Genomic DNA, 13,239 nt, shown 5'->3' on the forward strand with positions numbered 1-13,239 from the left:
GCTTGATTTATGTATGGAATTTCGCACATAATTTCACCATAAAACATTGTTTCGGTGGTATTTAGTTATTATTTTATTTTTGGTACTACTTTTTGTACTTATCATTTAACTATTTGATAAAATACATATTGCTTTAATTGTATGCACATATTTGTGGCTTAATCTTGAAAAGGTGAAGTATTTAATACGCATGCCATATTGGTATTTATATGTGGTCAATTATTTTTTTCATCTACTTTGTATTTTTAGGTGCCGAAATTGACGTTTAAAACTTGTTCGCCGTTTAATTGATTTCGATATATAACTAGCAATAAACGAGGTCTATAAACTTCTTTGTTCGTTTTATTTGCCGGATTGAGTTGAGTATATTCTTGATTTAATTCGCTTCTTCGATTTATCCATAAACCTTTTATAGAGCAACTCTCTCAATTTCTGTGCCGTATTTATTGAAATTCCATGGCCAAGCTGAGTCGTTCCAAGCACAATTGAACAATAATGCGACAGCCTCATTAAATGCTCTTACCAATGGCGGCAGTGGCAAACAAAGACAAGGACTCCGGCAAACAGGATCGCCAGCCAAGGAGGGAAAGGTCGAACTTTGCTCTGCTTTGGTTGTTTAGAGCTGCTTTCGCCTTCATTGTTCGGCAATAAAAAGCTGTTGTTCACTTTTATGGAGTAACGCCTCGTGCCTCCGCCTTATCCTTGCCCCCATGCCCCCTGCTCCCCCACCACTACTCCTTTCTGCCGGGGCAGGATGGAGCAGAGCAGGCAGACGTCGTCATTGTCCTGCCGTTGTCGCCTTGCCATTATTGTGATACGACACAAAAACAAGAGGGAAACAGCGGCAACAACAAGGCACTTGGCTTCTGCACTGCAATTATCATGTGGGTGGATTTCAGCAGATCAAAAATGTAATCTTAACCCACGGGTAATAAATTACAGAAATTTCTGATGATCTGAAATCATTCAAAAATCGGTTGAAAACTATTAAGTAAAATATTATTGTCTGTACATCTATTAATTTTGAAAAGATAATCTTTTTTTACAGCATAAATATTTTTTAAATTATGTATAATAATTATAGATATTTATAATTTATTACCTCACTATTAGGATCAAATGGTTCATTTTTTTTAAACAAATCCAAATGGTTTTGATGCTCTTGAAAATCAAGTGGTAAATTCATTTTCGAATTATATAAATTATTATAATTAAAACAAGAGAGAACGCTATAGTCGAGTGCCCCGACTATCAGATACCCGTTACTCAGGTAAAGGGCGTGCGAGGGAGATGGAGATAGAAACTTTGATCACGCATAACTTTTTAACGAATGGTCCGATTTGAAAAATTTCTTCTACATTTCCATAGGTATTGATAAAGACAATAAAACTCAATTTTTACTTTTCCGAAATATTTAAATTTTTAAAATCGTATATAAGCGATTGGGGGCGTTAAAGGGGGCGTGGCACCATTTTGAAACAAACTTGCGCTGCGTAGGAACTCCTAGAATCTGCATGCAAAATGCCAATCTTCTAGCTTTTATAGTTTCCGAAATCTCAGCGTTCATACGGACAGACAGACAGACAGACAGACAGACAGACAGACGGACAGACAGACGGACAGACGGACATGGCTATATCGACTCGGCTAGTGACCCTGATCAAGAATATATATACTTTATAGGGTCGGAAACGCTTCCTTCTAGCTGTTACATACTTTTGCACGAATACAATATACCCTTTTACTCTACGAGTAACGGGTATAAACATTAAATTTGGAATCGACATAAAAACTAATCAAAATCTTAGTTTTAAGCACACAATAGAATAAAGAAATTTAATATGTAAAAGCCCTTACCTAATTTTGTCTTTAATCACATACATATATTTTTTCTCAGTGCAGCTAAAGTCACCATTGAGAGGCGAGTGTGTGTGAGTGCTTTGTTGTTGTGCGATTGTGAGTGTGGGTGGATGACGCACATAATGAGTCTGCGTGGCAAGTACAAAAGTTTATAAATATGATGGAATAATTAAAACTTGGCGCCAATTTGAAGGCGCTACCCCAAGTCGAAGGTGGCCAAAAGGCTGTCAGCAACAAAGACATGAAAGTGGGGAATGTCCCCCCGCCCCCCTTCCCCCTACAGCTCACCTCCCTGGCCACGCCCCTTTTTGGGCTTTGTTGTTGCCTTTGGCACCGCTTGCCCTTTGGGACTTTTGCCGTTTCCTTTGAGCCTGGCCGCAATTTTTTTCGTGTTCTTCGGCAAGGATGTGAGAATTTGTATGCTTTATGTTTTGCAGATGCTTAGAAAAGTTTTTGTTTTCCAGTTTTGTTTTTCTTTGCCGTGCTTTAACTTTGTTTAGCTACCTTTTCCGCCTTTTTCCCCGCCTGCCACTGTTAATTATGCAACATTAATTAAGACTCGATGTGGATATGGCCTTAAAGCGGGCCACAGCGACATGGCTTTAATAGAAAGCAGTCCATTCAAACGGTTGAGCCATAATTATGTGCACACTTATCACAGGTGGAGTCGCAGTCCCATTCCCAGTCCAAGTCCAAGTCTCCAAGCAGGCCACTCAGCCGGGTTTATTTGCAGACTCCGCCGGAGTGACAAGACACGGAATCCGGAAATGCGCCCCGCTTGACGTTCGGTTCAATGAACCCCAATGACGGCAAGTGGCAGTGGCAAATGCGAAAGGGATTCCTACTACTGCAATATCCTTTAAGTTCCGGGGGGCAATAAAAACGTGGAGCCAAGAGTTACGGCTTTTCGGGCAACGTGGAACACATTTCGCACTCGTCGGACGCCGTAACACATGTTCATGTTCAGTTCAGCTCAGCTCAGCTCGTTTAATGGGCACCAAGGTGAGCCGAGCTCTTCAATTTGTTTGAATTTGTTTTCGTTTGCGGCCGGGGCCGAAAAGGGGGGCAAAACTTTACAGAAACAAGTAATCCTGGCAAAAAAAAAGAAAATAAAAAAAAATGTAACACGGAGTAAGCTGCCAAGAACTTGTCCTGTCTTGTGTGTAGGTGTTTTGAATCTATGCTGTAAATCCTTTTTCTTGGAAATTGTTGCTGCTGTTTGCTGGACCCGAATGTATACAACATATTTGTGCTGTGTGACACGGCCAGGCGTGCCATGATGAATGAGGGAGGCCCGCCTCCGGAATTCTCCCATTTGGCCCTTTTGAGAAATGCAACCCTCTGTTAGACATGTCAATTTCCAGCCTGATGCATCGCACATGGCAACGGGGAGGGGGTTCGGGTTGAAAAAGAATTGCGTTGCTGAAAAGCCAAAGATTTTCATCCAATTTGCAAAAGTGGAATACGCATACGCCCCGTGGTCCGCAAAGTTCGATGAGACACGTGAGCGTACACTCAAAATCGATATTCAAAATGTTATTATGCCAAAATACCTTACATAAATAAAATTAATTTTATTTCGATTAATAAAAGTACCTTTATCAAGTTAATCAAATTGAAAATGTAATAAGTATTTCTTCTAAAACTTAAAAACCTATTATCCCAAGAAAATAACAAAGACAATTGTTTAAAATATAAAATTCTAATGAAAAACAAAACTATTTATAATATTTTGACTACCTTTAAATCCACTTTATTATATTTAAAGCTAACAAATTTATTTTAAATTGTTAACTCAAAGTAATTTGTTCTGTATTCCTATCTATATATAAGCAAAACTTGTAATTATTGATCAAATAGGTAAGCACAATTAAAAAGATGAAAACTATTTCAGTGTCAAAGGTCCTCTAACCCTTTTAAATCTCCGCTTTCTCTCAGTGCTGATTTTGTAGGGACTGGAGGACATGTGTTGGCAACGTGCCTGCCGGCAAGTCAAACATTACGACATTACGCGCTTTCCAATTCACCTGTGAAAATCATTTTCTCCGTTGCGTCGAAAAAAACAAAGAGTCGTCGTGAAGTCAGGGGCGGAATTTTCGCCGAATTTGCCTTGTCAAATGTTGAAGGAGACGTGACAAGCATTAGCTACAGCGACAACCTACGGAGGACAACTTACAACACACAACCTACAACCTGTGCCCCCCGATAATGTCGATGTGGATGTCGCTGCATGTCCTCATGCCGAAGGATTGGGTGCCAGAATTTTCCCGGGAAGAAAATATTTTCCTCCTGCGCCGCGTAGTTTGGCATATCATTTCGTCGCCAATTTGAAAATCGTTGATATGCATGCGAGGTGGTGACCTCAAGAGGTGTAAACAGAGGGCACACGTGGGTGGGCAAAAAAGGGCGGCAAATCAAATTGGTTTGGGGGATCGCCTCACGTACCTGCGCTGTATATATCTACATATGTTTTGGGGGGGCCAAGAAAAGTTTCCCCACCGCCGTGCAAAGTGCTTTCCGATGTTTTTCCACAGCCACGAGACCTCAACTCTTTTAGTTGCCCCACCTAACTGACTAACTGAGAGCCTTTAAACTCCAATATTTGCCCCGCACAGAAATAGCAATATGCAAATGGAAACTAAAATTGAAATTGAATATTCGAAATTAAATGCGTTTACACAAAGTCGAGTTTGTCGAATCAGGAATTACTGCAAATAAAACTACAATTGATTCGCATTTACATTTCATTGGGTAAATTGCACAATTGCAAATGGCACTGCAGATGGACTGGCGAAGGGGGAGGGGGGTGGGGATGTGGAGGCCAAAAGACTTGAATACTCTAAATAAATGGCATAACATTTTCCCAGTTTCCCCGTTCGATCTCGCATGAGAGCACTTTCCCCGGCACTGGCACTCCCCAGATGGAAGATGGCTTGAGAAATCACATAAAAATACAGCCAGACAGACGCACAAACTCTCTGGGCGCTTGTTGTTGCTCCCCGAACATCTTGGATTTTTATTGCCATATATTCGAACTTATGCCTCTGCCTGTACTGAAATAACAAAACGAAAAACATTTCGACTTTACTTTATGCTCACAAATTGTTTCTCAAATGAACAATTTTAAATTTTCACATTCAATAAATTGCTGCTGGGATGGCAACAAATTGCTGAGGGGAAAGCTTGTTGTTGTGCTACTTTTTTCTTTTGCAAATGAAAAAACTTTTTGTCAATTGTGTCGACTTATTATTAGCATTAGCACTTTTTGACTAGGCACTCAATACACTTGTTCAAGAAGGAAGTTGGAATTTAAGACTCGGATGCGAAAGTTAATTAAATGGCACTTTTGCAAAGGTAAATAAAATTCGTATATGCTGAAAAAGTATTTACGTATTGCATTTATTGTTCCAAATTACCATTTTGAATTATTAAATGTATTTACTGGTATTAAACTAAGTAATTCAATAACTAAATGAAAATGAAAAATTTGGATTCTTATGTTAGAAAATAACAATTATAATAATGTTTCAATGAGCTTCTTTTGGCAAATAGACCCTTAAATATAATGAGTTTGTCTTGATTGAAAGAAAAATATATAAAGTTACTAACTCAAGCTGTCTTATTTTATGGGTAAGCTCTCGAAATGTACTAAAATTTCCCCACTCAGTGAGAGTACTTTCCAAAGTGAAAGTGTAGTTGAAGAAAAATGCAAATGACTCTCGATTCCGGTGAAGCGCAAATGGCGACGAAATTGAAAATCAAGATGACTTCTTCTAGGAATAGAATAGGGAGCGAGGCGTCATGAATACTGAATCCCACGCAAATAGCAAATACAGGTGCCATTCAGGTGCGTACGCATGTGTTTGTCTCAGACATTTCGATTACTTTTTGAGTGGTTCCACTAAGGTTTCTCTTCCTTAGCCCCCAAATTGCAGCATCCGCAAACTTTTGGGGTCTCATGAAATATGTAGACCAGTAATACCTTGAAGGGGGAGGGGGGCGAGTGAAAAACTAGGAGTCGGGGGCGTGGCACACAAAAGGCGGAGCAAATTACTGAAATATGCATGCGACTCGCCATGGCCATTATCGTGGGCTTCCTTTTCCCGGCAGAAGTATCGGGTCCATCGAGGCTACGTGCCGGGAATGTCCAAGAGATTGCTCCGCCGGACACTCATTCCGGGCATGTCAATGGCAATGGCAATGGCATTGGGTCCACCTTCACATTCCCATTTGTGGTTTTTGAAACTGCACGCATTTGATTGCGTTATTGAAATTGACTGGACCGGTGGCTTCATTACTATAATGTCGGGGGCGGACGGGGCGTTTGCGAGGAATTCAATTATAAATGCTTGCGGATTCCAGGTTGCCTTGGCTTATGAATATAAATCTGCTGGCTGTGCGGCAGCTTCGACTTAATTGCCGTTGGCCTAGGCGCCGTTGGGACGGGGCGGGTTTGTAATTATTTACTTGATGATGTCGCCTTGGGCAAAATTAAAATAAACGAGGATTATGTTAGATTTTTAATTAACTCAGACGGTTAGGTGATCTGCCTTATCTTCGGGCTTCAACAGGATTGGTGCAGCAAATCTCTGTAGTCGTAGTCTTTAAATACATAAGTGTTTACCTTACAACATTTTCTTCATATATTTATTCTTAACAATTATTTATAGAGGACCGCAAAATTTGTTTTAATTTTTAGTTATATAATCCATACTGCATAATCCGTTTAATACGAAAATATTTTTGTTTTAAAACAACAATTTTAAATAGTTCGAAATTTAAATGGAGAACAACAAGCAATTTTAAATTAACGGTCATAGCGGCCGAGAGAAATCGAACCGGTTGTAGTGTAATCGATAACACCATTGCCCATAGCAGGCAGACGATCATATAACCGTTTCACTTTTGCTGTACCCCTGGTACCGAACAGCTGTTACAATCAGTTTAATTAGCAGGTGCAAATTGCGTATTTTGAAAGCCTAAATTATTAAATAATACACGACAAAATGGCCCTGAGACGCTGTCACTTGAACCCGAAGAAAACTCTCTTCCTACTGTGCGACATTCAGGAGAAATTCCGGCCCGCCATGCCGCTTTTCGACAACATGATCAAGAATGTCGACAAACTTGTAGGTTGAACTTTGATTTTGATATTAATCTCTTATCTAAAACCTCTGAGATTAACGCCTAATCGATTTCAGACCAAGGCGGGTAAAGCTCTGGATGTTCCACTGATCGTCACCGAACATTATCCGGAAAAACTGGGTAAAACCGTGGGACAATTGGATGTGAGCCATGCAAAGCTGGTCTCCGGAAAAACCCTCTTCAGCATGGTTACTCCCGAAGTCAAGGCTGTGATAAAGGATATTTTCAGTGACAAGCCGGAGGATGTGGTTTTGTATGGTCTGGAGGTGAGTTGGGATTTTTAAAAAGAGATTTTAAGACACCCACTAAAAATTTAAGATGAAATCAGTTTTCCGCAAAATGCTATACATGTTAAACAAATCAGGTATACTTTAATTACATCTCAATTTTTCTTCCCACAGTCCCACATTTGCGTAGAGCAAACCGCTATAGATCTCTTGGAGCAGAATATCAACGTGTACATAGTGGCGGACTGCTGCTCCTCCAGGTTGAACCAAGATCGAGATTTGGCTCTGGACCGTCTCCGCCAAGCGGGATGTGTGATCACCACCAGCGAAAGCGTCATTTTCGACTTGGTTCGGGACAAGAACAACCCCAAGTTCGATGTGGTCCGGAAACTGGTGAACCAGCCCTCGGTGGACATGGAACTCACGCGCAACGGGAACGGGCAGCCAGTGGGCAGTGCCAAGCTGTGAGGGTGCTCCTCTTGTCATATATAGCTGTATGTGGGGATGCCAATTGCATTTATATAACCATCATGAAGAAAAGTGTTTTTCAAGGATAAAGGATGGCGAGGGGGAAGCGGATAATGGGCATAATGGGAGCGGCACCCATTTAAGTTGTCATTTCCGTAACATATTCCAATGGTCCCGCACAATGGGCGAGTCCATATTTGAATTTGCCATTTAACAATAGCCTCGAATGGGCTCCCTTCCGCTGGGTCCCTCCACCTTTGGACCATTTCCGTCGGGGTCCTTATTATGCGGATGACAATGCGTATTTTATGTACAGGCGCCACCCTCCATTGATTATAAGGCTGAGTGTTGCGTCGTAACCTTTTATTTGTTGAACAGGGAACGGCAATGGGAAATCAGCGACGTACTGGCCGGAATATTACCCATTCGAGTGCTCAGTGAAGACGATGGACGTGCATACTAACCGTTGGATGCGAACGCACTGGCTGAGGATGCACTGGATGCCCGGGATAATGATGAACAGGACGTGGGTGCGAGTTGCGATGAAAGGGCCGATGGTCCTCCCTCTGCGAATGGGCATCGATGTAAGACAGCTCCTTGAGAATCGCCCCTGAAGTAGTCGAAGGAGTGGGCTGTCGGGCTGTCCCTCCTTCGGTTTTCGAAAAATGGCTTAGCACAAAAAGATCCAAAAACCTGCACTTGTAATGGCTTTGCAGAAAAGTGTCCCAAATCCTGCATTTCTAAGGCCATAACTTTTCTTACAGACATCCGATTTCAAAGTGGCATACCTCAAAATGATTTTGGTTTAATTCTCTAAAAATCTGCATTTTCAGTTTGTTTTGTATTTTGGGGTCGATTTTCCGTCATTTTAATGATGTTACCCCTTTCCAAATTTTCGAAAAATGGCTTTGTGGAAAAGTGTCCAAAAACTGCACTTTTAAGCCCATAACTTTTCTTACAGACATCCGATTTCAAAGTGGCATACCTCAAAATGATTGTGGTTTAATTTTCTAAAAATCTGTGTTTTCCATTTTTTTTGTATTTTGTTACCCCTTTTCAAATTTTCGAAAAATGGCTTTGCAGAAAAGTGTCCCAAATCCTGCACTTCTAAGCCCATAACTTTTCTTACAGACATCCGATTTCAAAGTGGCATACCTCAAAATGATTTTGGTTTAATTCTCTAAAAATCTGCATTTTCAGTTTGTTTTGTATTTTGGGGTCGATTTTCCGTCATTTTAATGATGTTACCCCTTTCCAAATTTTCGAAAAATGGCTTTGTGGAAAAGTGTCCAAAAACTGCACTTTTAAGCCCATAACTTTTCTTACAGATATCCGATTTTAATGTGGCATACCTCAAAATGATTGTGGTTTAATTTTCTAAAAATCTGTGTTTTCAGTTTTTGTTCTATTTTGGGGTCGATTTTCCGTCATTTTAATGATGTTACCCCTTTCCAAATTTTCGAAAAATGGCTTTGCAGAAAAGTGTCCCAAATCCTGCACTTCTAAGCCCATAACTTTTCTTACAGACATCCGATCTCAAAGTGGCATACCTCAAAATGATTGTGGTTTAATTTTCTAAAAATCTGTGTTTTCAGTTTTTGTTCTATTTTGGGGTCGATTTTCCGTCATTTTAATGATGTTACCCCTTTCCAAATTTTCGAAAAATGGCTTTGCAGAAAAGTGACCCAAATCCTGCATTTCTAAGGCCATAACTTTTCTTACAGACATCCGATTTCAAAGTGGCATACCTCAGAATGATTTTGGTTTAATTCTCTAAAAATCTGCATTTTAAGTTTGTTTTGTATTTTGGGGTCGATTTTCCGTCATTTTAATGATGTTACCCCTTTCCAAATTTTCGAAAAATGGCTTTGTGGAAAAGTGTCCAAAAACTGCACTTTTAAGCCCATAACTTTTCTTACAGATATCCGATTTTAATGTGGCATACCTCAAAATGATTGTGGTTTAATTTTCTAAAAATCTGTGTTTTCAGTTTTTGTTCTATTTTGGGGTCGATTTTCCGTCATTTTAATGATGTTACCCCTTTCCAAATTTTCGAAAAATGGCTTTGCAGAAAAGTGTCCCAAATCCTGCACTTCTAAGCCCATAACTTTTCTTACAGACATCCGATCTCAAAGTGGCATACCTCAAAATGATTGTGGTTTAATTCTCTAAATATCTGTGTTCAAAAGCCCATAACTTTTCTTACAGAAATCCGATTTCACAGTGGGATACCTCTTGATGATTCTCTAAATGCCCGTGAAGTCATAAAACATGTGGATCACAATGCCAAAAACGTTTAATTGCGACCACACACTTCAATAATCAAACGAATTATGACAAACAGCCGTTTTGTAAGTATATCTATATTTTATATTATGTAGTCAAGGTCACGCGATCACTTCTCGACATTCGGATGAAAGCCGGTTGCATCTGCTGTGTACGTCACGCGGATTTGCTTGCCATCTTCGCCGGGCAAAAAGTATTCGCCCTGTATTCCATTCACATCGCCATGGGCTTTTACCTGGATGCCATTGCTGACGCCGATCTCGTGCTGGAATGCCCCAGCTCCGTTTAGATTCTGGTGATTCTCCGACTTCAGGAGCACAGCTTGGAAGTCGTCTTCAGTGCAGCTGGCCAAAACCACCAGAAGGGCAAATATAAGGGTCTGAAGATGGGAGATTGGTCAACTAATATATCCAACGGTTAGATTTTAATCCGTTAAACTCACGTATTTCAGCATTTTGGAGCAGCTACTTGATGTGAAACAATGACCAGCGGCCTTTTATACCACTCCAAAGTTGCCTAGACCACTAAACGGGTTTCAATCGCATCTGCTAATGACTGAGATTAACCAGACAGCCATGAATATCAAATTTACGGCGGCTCAATCGCCTCTGCTACTGGCACCGCCAGGCCGCCCTCACCCAATTAATTAACTATGCTTTGGCCAAACCCATTTTGGAACTACATGAACATTTAATCAACAAATTATAATTTCACTTTCCCATTTCCGGTCCTTTATGAACGCTTTCTTGGGCAGGCTTGGTGTCCCAATCCTTGATCCTTATCTCTGGATTGCTCAAAATTTTAGCTACGCCTTTAAGAAAGTTTGGTTTATTATAAGCAGACTTGTCCATCGATTCGTTACTTTTCTTTTCCAGGATGTGGGACGGCACCAGGACCTCCAATTTGTGGGCTCCTTCATAGGAAACTGCGGCATCTTTAGCTTCATTTAAGACAACGTTTTCCACCTGATTCCGCTTGCTGTTAAACTTGTCGAGAAATTTCTTGGCTCCCAGGCGGGCAGAGGATTTCAGGGCATTCATGTCCCAGGATACACCCAGCTTGGATTTAATCTCCTCGGAGGCAGCCTTGTCGTTTGAGGAGAACAACGATTGGAACATCCTTTTCAAATCGAGTTCCTTGGGATCATCGAGGGATCGAGCTGCGCGCTGATCTATAGTTTTCACTTCGTTTTTAAGTTCCACGTCCCGTTTGGAGTCCTTGTTGAAGGCAAATAAATCTTTTATGGGCAGATCCGGGACTAAATTCCCCTGCAACTGCTGAAAATCCAGTTCGGGCGCATTCTGCAGATCCTTTGGCAGGTAGCCGCGACTTTTCAGGTAAACAAGTGGCGACTGCCAGTTGTCGACGAGGTCCTTAACGATGGTGTCAACCGAGTTCTCATACTTAACTACTTTTAAATTGCGCGCAGCAGCAGCGGTATAAAATATACAAATATATAAAATTAAAGAAATCATTTTCGTAGCTTGTATTTTTAAATTTCAATTTGAGAGCCTGCTATCGACGACTTTGTTTGATTTTTGAACTATCGATAAGATTGACTGGCAACTGTATTTGTGCAGCCCTGAAACAAAATCAGCTGTTGTGTTGTAGGCAAACGTAAATTTGGGCACAGAATTTAACAATTTTCAAGATTTTCATTAGTTTTAAAACCCTTTGCAGGTTTTTTGTTGAACAGACAGGACAGCAAAGCTACAATGGTCATTACCAACAACACAACACTGCCCGAGGAGTCGGAGCTCGACGTCCAGGAGCTGAATCTTTCGTCGGCGGCTCTGCGTGCTGGTGCCTTTCATTTGGGCAAGCAATGCGAGCAGGTCAACAATGTTAGTACATCCAGATTTTCCCAGAATACTCCCAAAAGTAATCCTCAGCCGAAACGTAGCTGCTAATGGAGCTATCTGCCGGGGAGATAGCCAAATCCTTCCACTTAAGTTATATAACCTAACCTCAAAACGCAACTTCCTCGGTTTGTTTACGTTTGTTTTCCATGTAATTTCAGGAGTTTATGCTATGCCGGCAGGAGTTGGATGATCCGCGGGCCTGTTTGGCGGAGGGCAAGGCGGTGACCAGCTGCGCCCTGGACTTTTTCCGCAAGGTGAAGAAGACCTGCCATGAGGAGTTCATGCAGTACGCCACCTGCCTTGACAAAAGCAGCGGAACCATGGCCTTTTCACAGTAAGAACCCACAATTTTAAAGATTTCAAGCACTATAAGTAAAGTTCAACCATGTTTTAGCTGCCGCAATACGCAGGGAGTGTTTGATAAGTGCATCAAGGATAACTTTGACTGGGATCGTCCTTCCTATGGCTACTTCTCGCGGGCCAAGGTGAGTTTCTTATAGCCTCCTCTTAAACCCATTATAAACCCTCCTGTTTCCAGGTTATTAAATCAGCTCGCGAAGCTCCCAAGAAGGAGGAGAAGGTCTCCTATCCCGATGCCACCCCCGGTCTGCCCGAGGATTACCCCAAGCCACCAGCCAAGTACGGCTCCCGCTTCCACTGGCTGGAATAGACAGCTGCTAGCGCCTAGTGAAATTTGAAAGCGTTCATCTTAACATAAACTCTTGTTTCCATTAGTACTCGAATGTATTTATTTCATCGTATTTTCTTTCTCGACACAGTTTGCTTGATCTTGGCCATAATGTCCAGGTACTGGTTATTCAGGCAGCAGCCGCAGTAGCTGACGGGGAAGCAGGCGCTGCCCTCGATACGGCGATGTAGCGGCATGTTCTGATAGAAAACCCACGATATATTTTCCTCTCCCAGCACCAGCATGATCTTGTCGAAGCGACATCCCTGCACTTGGAAGAGTTCCACGTCCCCGGTGATGATACGCCACTCAGCGTAGCGTATGTTGACATCTGGAGGAAGTTTGGAACGCTCCCTCATCATAACATGCTCGAACCAATCGCGAACTTGGATGATCGATCCTGTGGGAGGATGTTTTCTGATCTGGTAGCTGATGCGTGGATACAGCGGATGACTGTGGAAAGAATCCCTAATAAGTTGCCGATTCTTTTCGAACTCTATAGAGTACTTACATGTACGGCACATAGGCTAGGCGAACTATCACGAATTCGATTTTCTCCCGAGGAGCCATCTTTGAGATATATTTATTTTAGTGCGAACGTAACGCTTCACAGGCACTGCTAGGCAATACTGAAGAGCTTGGTCCACTCCGCCAATTATATATACCCGATTTGGCAGGTAGAATCATAGTTAAAAGCAGATGT

General features: G+C 41.5%; 5 protein-coding genes across 5 annotated transcripts; 2 read left to right on the forward strand and 3 right to left on the reverse strand.

Moving 5' to 3' along the window:
- The first annotated feature begins 6,782 nt into the window (after positions 1–6,782).
- LOC108039806 (isochorismatase domain-containing protein 1) lies at positions 6,783–7,767 on the forward strand. Its single transcript, XM_017116891.2, has 3 exons — positions 6,783–6,989; positions 7,062–7,271; positions 7,407–7,767. The coding sequence occupies exons 1-3, from the start codon at positions 6,867–6,869 to the stop codon at positions 7,698–7,700; spliced, it is 627 nt and encodes a 208-aa protein (XP_016972380.1). The 5' UTR covers positions 6,783–6,866; the 3' UTR covers positions 7,701–7,767.
- Positions 7,768–10,047: 2,280 nt separating this feature from the next.
- Positions 10,048–10,513, reverse strand: LOC108039815 (pupal cuticle protein Edg-78E). The gene is made up of 2 exons (XM_017116903.1): positions 10,429–10,513; positions 10,048–10,365 (listed from the first exon to the last, which is right to left on the reverse strand). Exons 1-2 carry the CDS (start codon positions 10,438–10,440, stop codon positions 10,096–10,098), a joined length of 282 nt encoding a protein of 93 aa, XP_016972392.1. The 5' UTR covers positions 10,441–10,513; the 3' UTR covers positions 10,048–10,095.
- A 143-nt stretch (positions 10,514–10,656) lies between these two features.
- Positions 10,657–11,496, reverse strand: LOC108039786. The gene has a single exon (XM_017116871.1). The coding sequence runs from the start codon at positions 11,459–11,461 to the stop codon at positions 10,697–10,699; it is 765 nt and encodes a 254-aa protein (XP_016972360.1). The 5' UTR covers positions 11,462–11,496; the 3' UTR covers positions 10,657–10,696.
- Positions 11,497–11,527: 31 nt separating this feature from the next.
- On the forward strand, positions 11,528–12,585 carry LOC108039787 (NADH dehydrogenase [ubiquinone] 1 alpha subcomplex subunit 8). The gene is made up of 5 exons (XM_017116872.2): positions 11,528–11,603; positions 11,667–11,830; positions 12,007–12,182; positions 12,243–12,333; positions 12,387–12,585. The coding sequence occupies exons 2-5, from the start codon at positions 11,702–11,704 to the stop codon at positions 12,516–12,518; spliced, it is 528 nt and encodes a 175-aa protein (XP_016972361.1). The 5' UTR covers positions 11,528–11,603; positions 11,667–11,701; the 3' UTR covers positions 12,519–12,585.
- LOC108039789 lies at positions 12,580–13,161 on the reverse strand. The gene is made up of 2 exons (XM_017116873.1): positions 13,048–13,161; positions 12,580–12,989 (listed from the first exon to the last, which is right to left on the reverse strand). The coding sequence occupies exons 1-2, from the start codon at positions 13,104–13,106 to the stop codon at positions 12,602–12,604; spliced, it is 447 nt and encodes a 148-aa protein (XP_016972362.1). The 5' UTR covers positions 13,107–13,161; the 3' UTR covers positions 12,580–12,601.
- Positions 13,162–13,239: the final 78 nt, after the last annotated feature.

The sequence above is a fragment of the Drosophila rhopaloa genome, unplaced genomic scaffold (genome assembly GCF_018152115.1).
Source record: "Drosophila rhopaloa isolate 14029-0021.01 unplaced genomic scaffold, ASM1815211v1 contig_115, whole genome shotgun sequence".
NCBI classification, from domain to species: Eukaryota; Metazoa; Arthropoda; class Insecta; order Diptera; family Drosophilidae; genus Drosophila; species Drosophila rhopaloa.

Excerpts from the sequence above, each read along its gene's own strand:
- LOC108039789 (XM_017116873.1), bottom strand. The coding sequence starts at position 13,106 with ATGGCTCCTCGGGAGAAAATCGAATTCGTGATAGTTCGCCTAGCCTAT. Across the intron at positions 12,990-13,047 it reads CTAGCCTATGTGCCGTACAT|TCATCCGCTGTATCCACGCA; the intron begins GTAAGTACTCTA and ends TTCTTTCCACAG.
- LOC108039806 (XM_017116891.2), top strand. The coding sequence starts at position 6,867 with ATGGCCCTGAGACGCTGTCACTTGAACCCGAAGAAAACTCTCTTCCTA. Across the intron at positions 6,990-7,061 it reads TCAAGAATGTCGACAAACTT|ACCAAGGCGGGTAAAGCTCT; the intron begins GTAGGTTGAACT and ends AATCGATTTCAG. Across the intron at positions 7,272-7,406 it reads TGGTTTTGTATGGTCTGGAG|TCCCACATTTGCGTAGAGCA; the intron begins GTGAGTTGGGAT and ends TTCTTCCCACAG.
- LOC108039786 (XM_017116871.1), bottom strand. The coding sequence starts at position 11,461 with ATGATTTCTTTAATTTTATATATTTGTATATTTTATACCGCTGCTGCT.
- LOC108039787 (XM_017116872.2), top strand. The coding sequence starts at position 11,702 with ATGGTCATTACCAACAACACAACACTGCCCGAGGAGTCGGAGCTCGAC. Across the intron at positions 11,831-12,006 it reads AATGCGAGCAGGTCAACAAT|GAGTTTATGCTATGCCGGCA; the intron begins GTTAGTACATCC and ends ATGTAATTTCAG. Across the intron at positions 12,334-12,386 it reads GCTACTTCTCGCGGGCCAAG|GTTATTAAATCAGCTCGCGA; the intron begins GTGAGTTTCTTA and ends TCCTGTTTCCAG.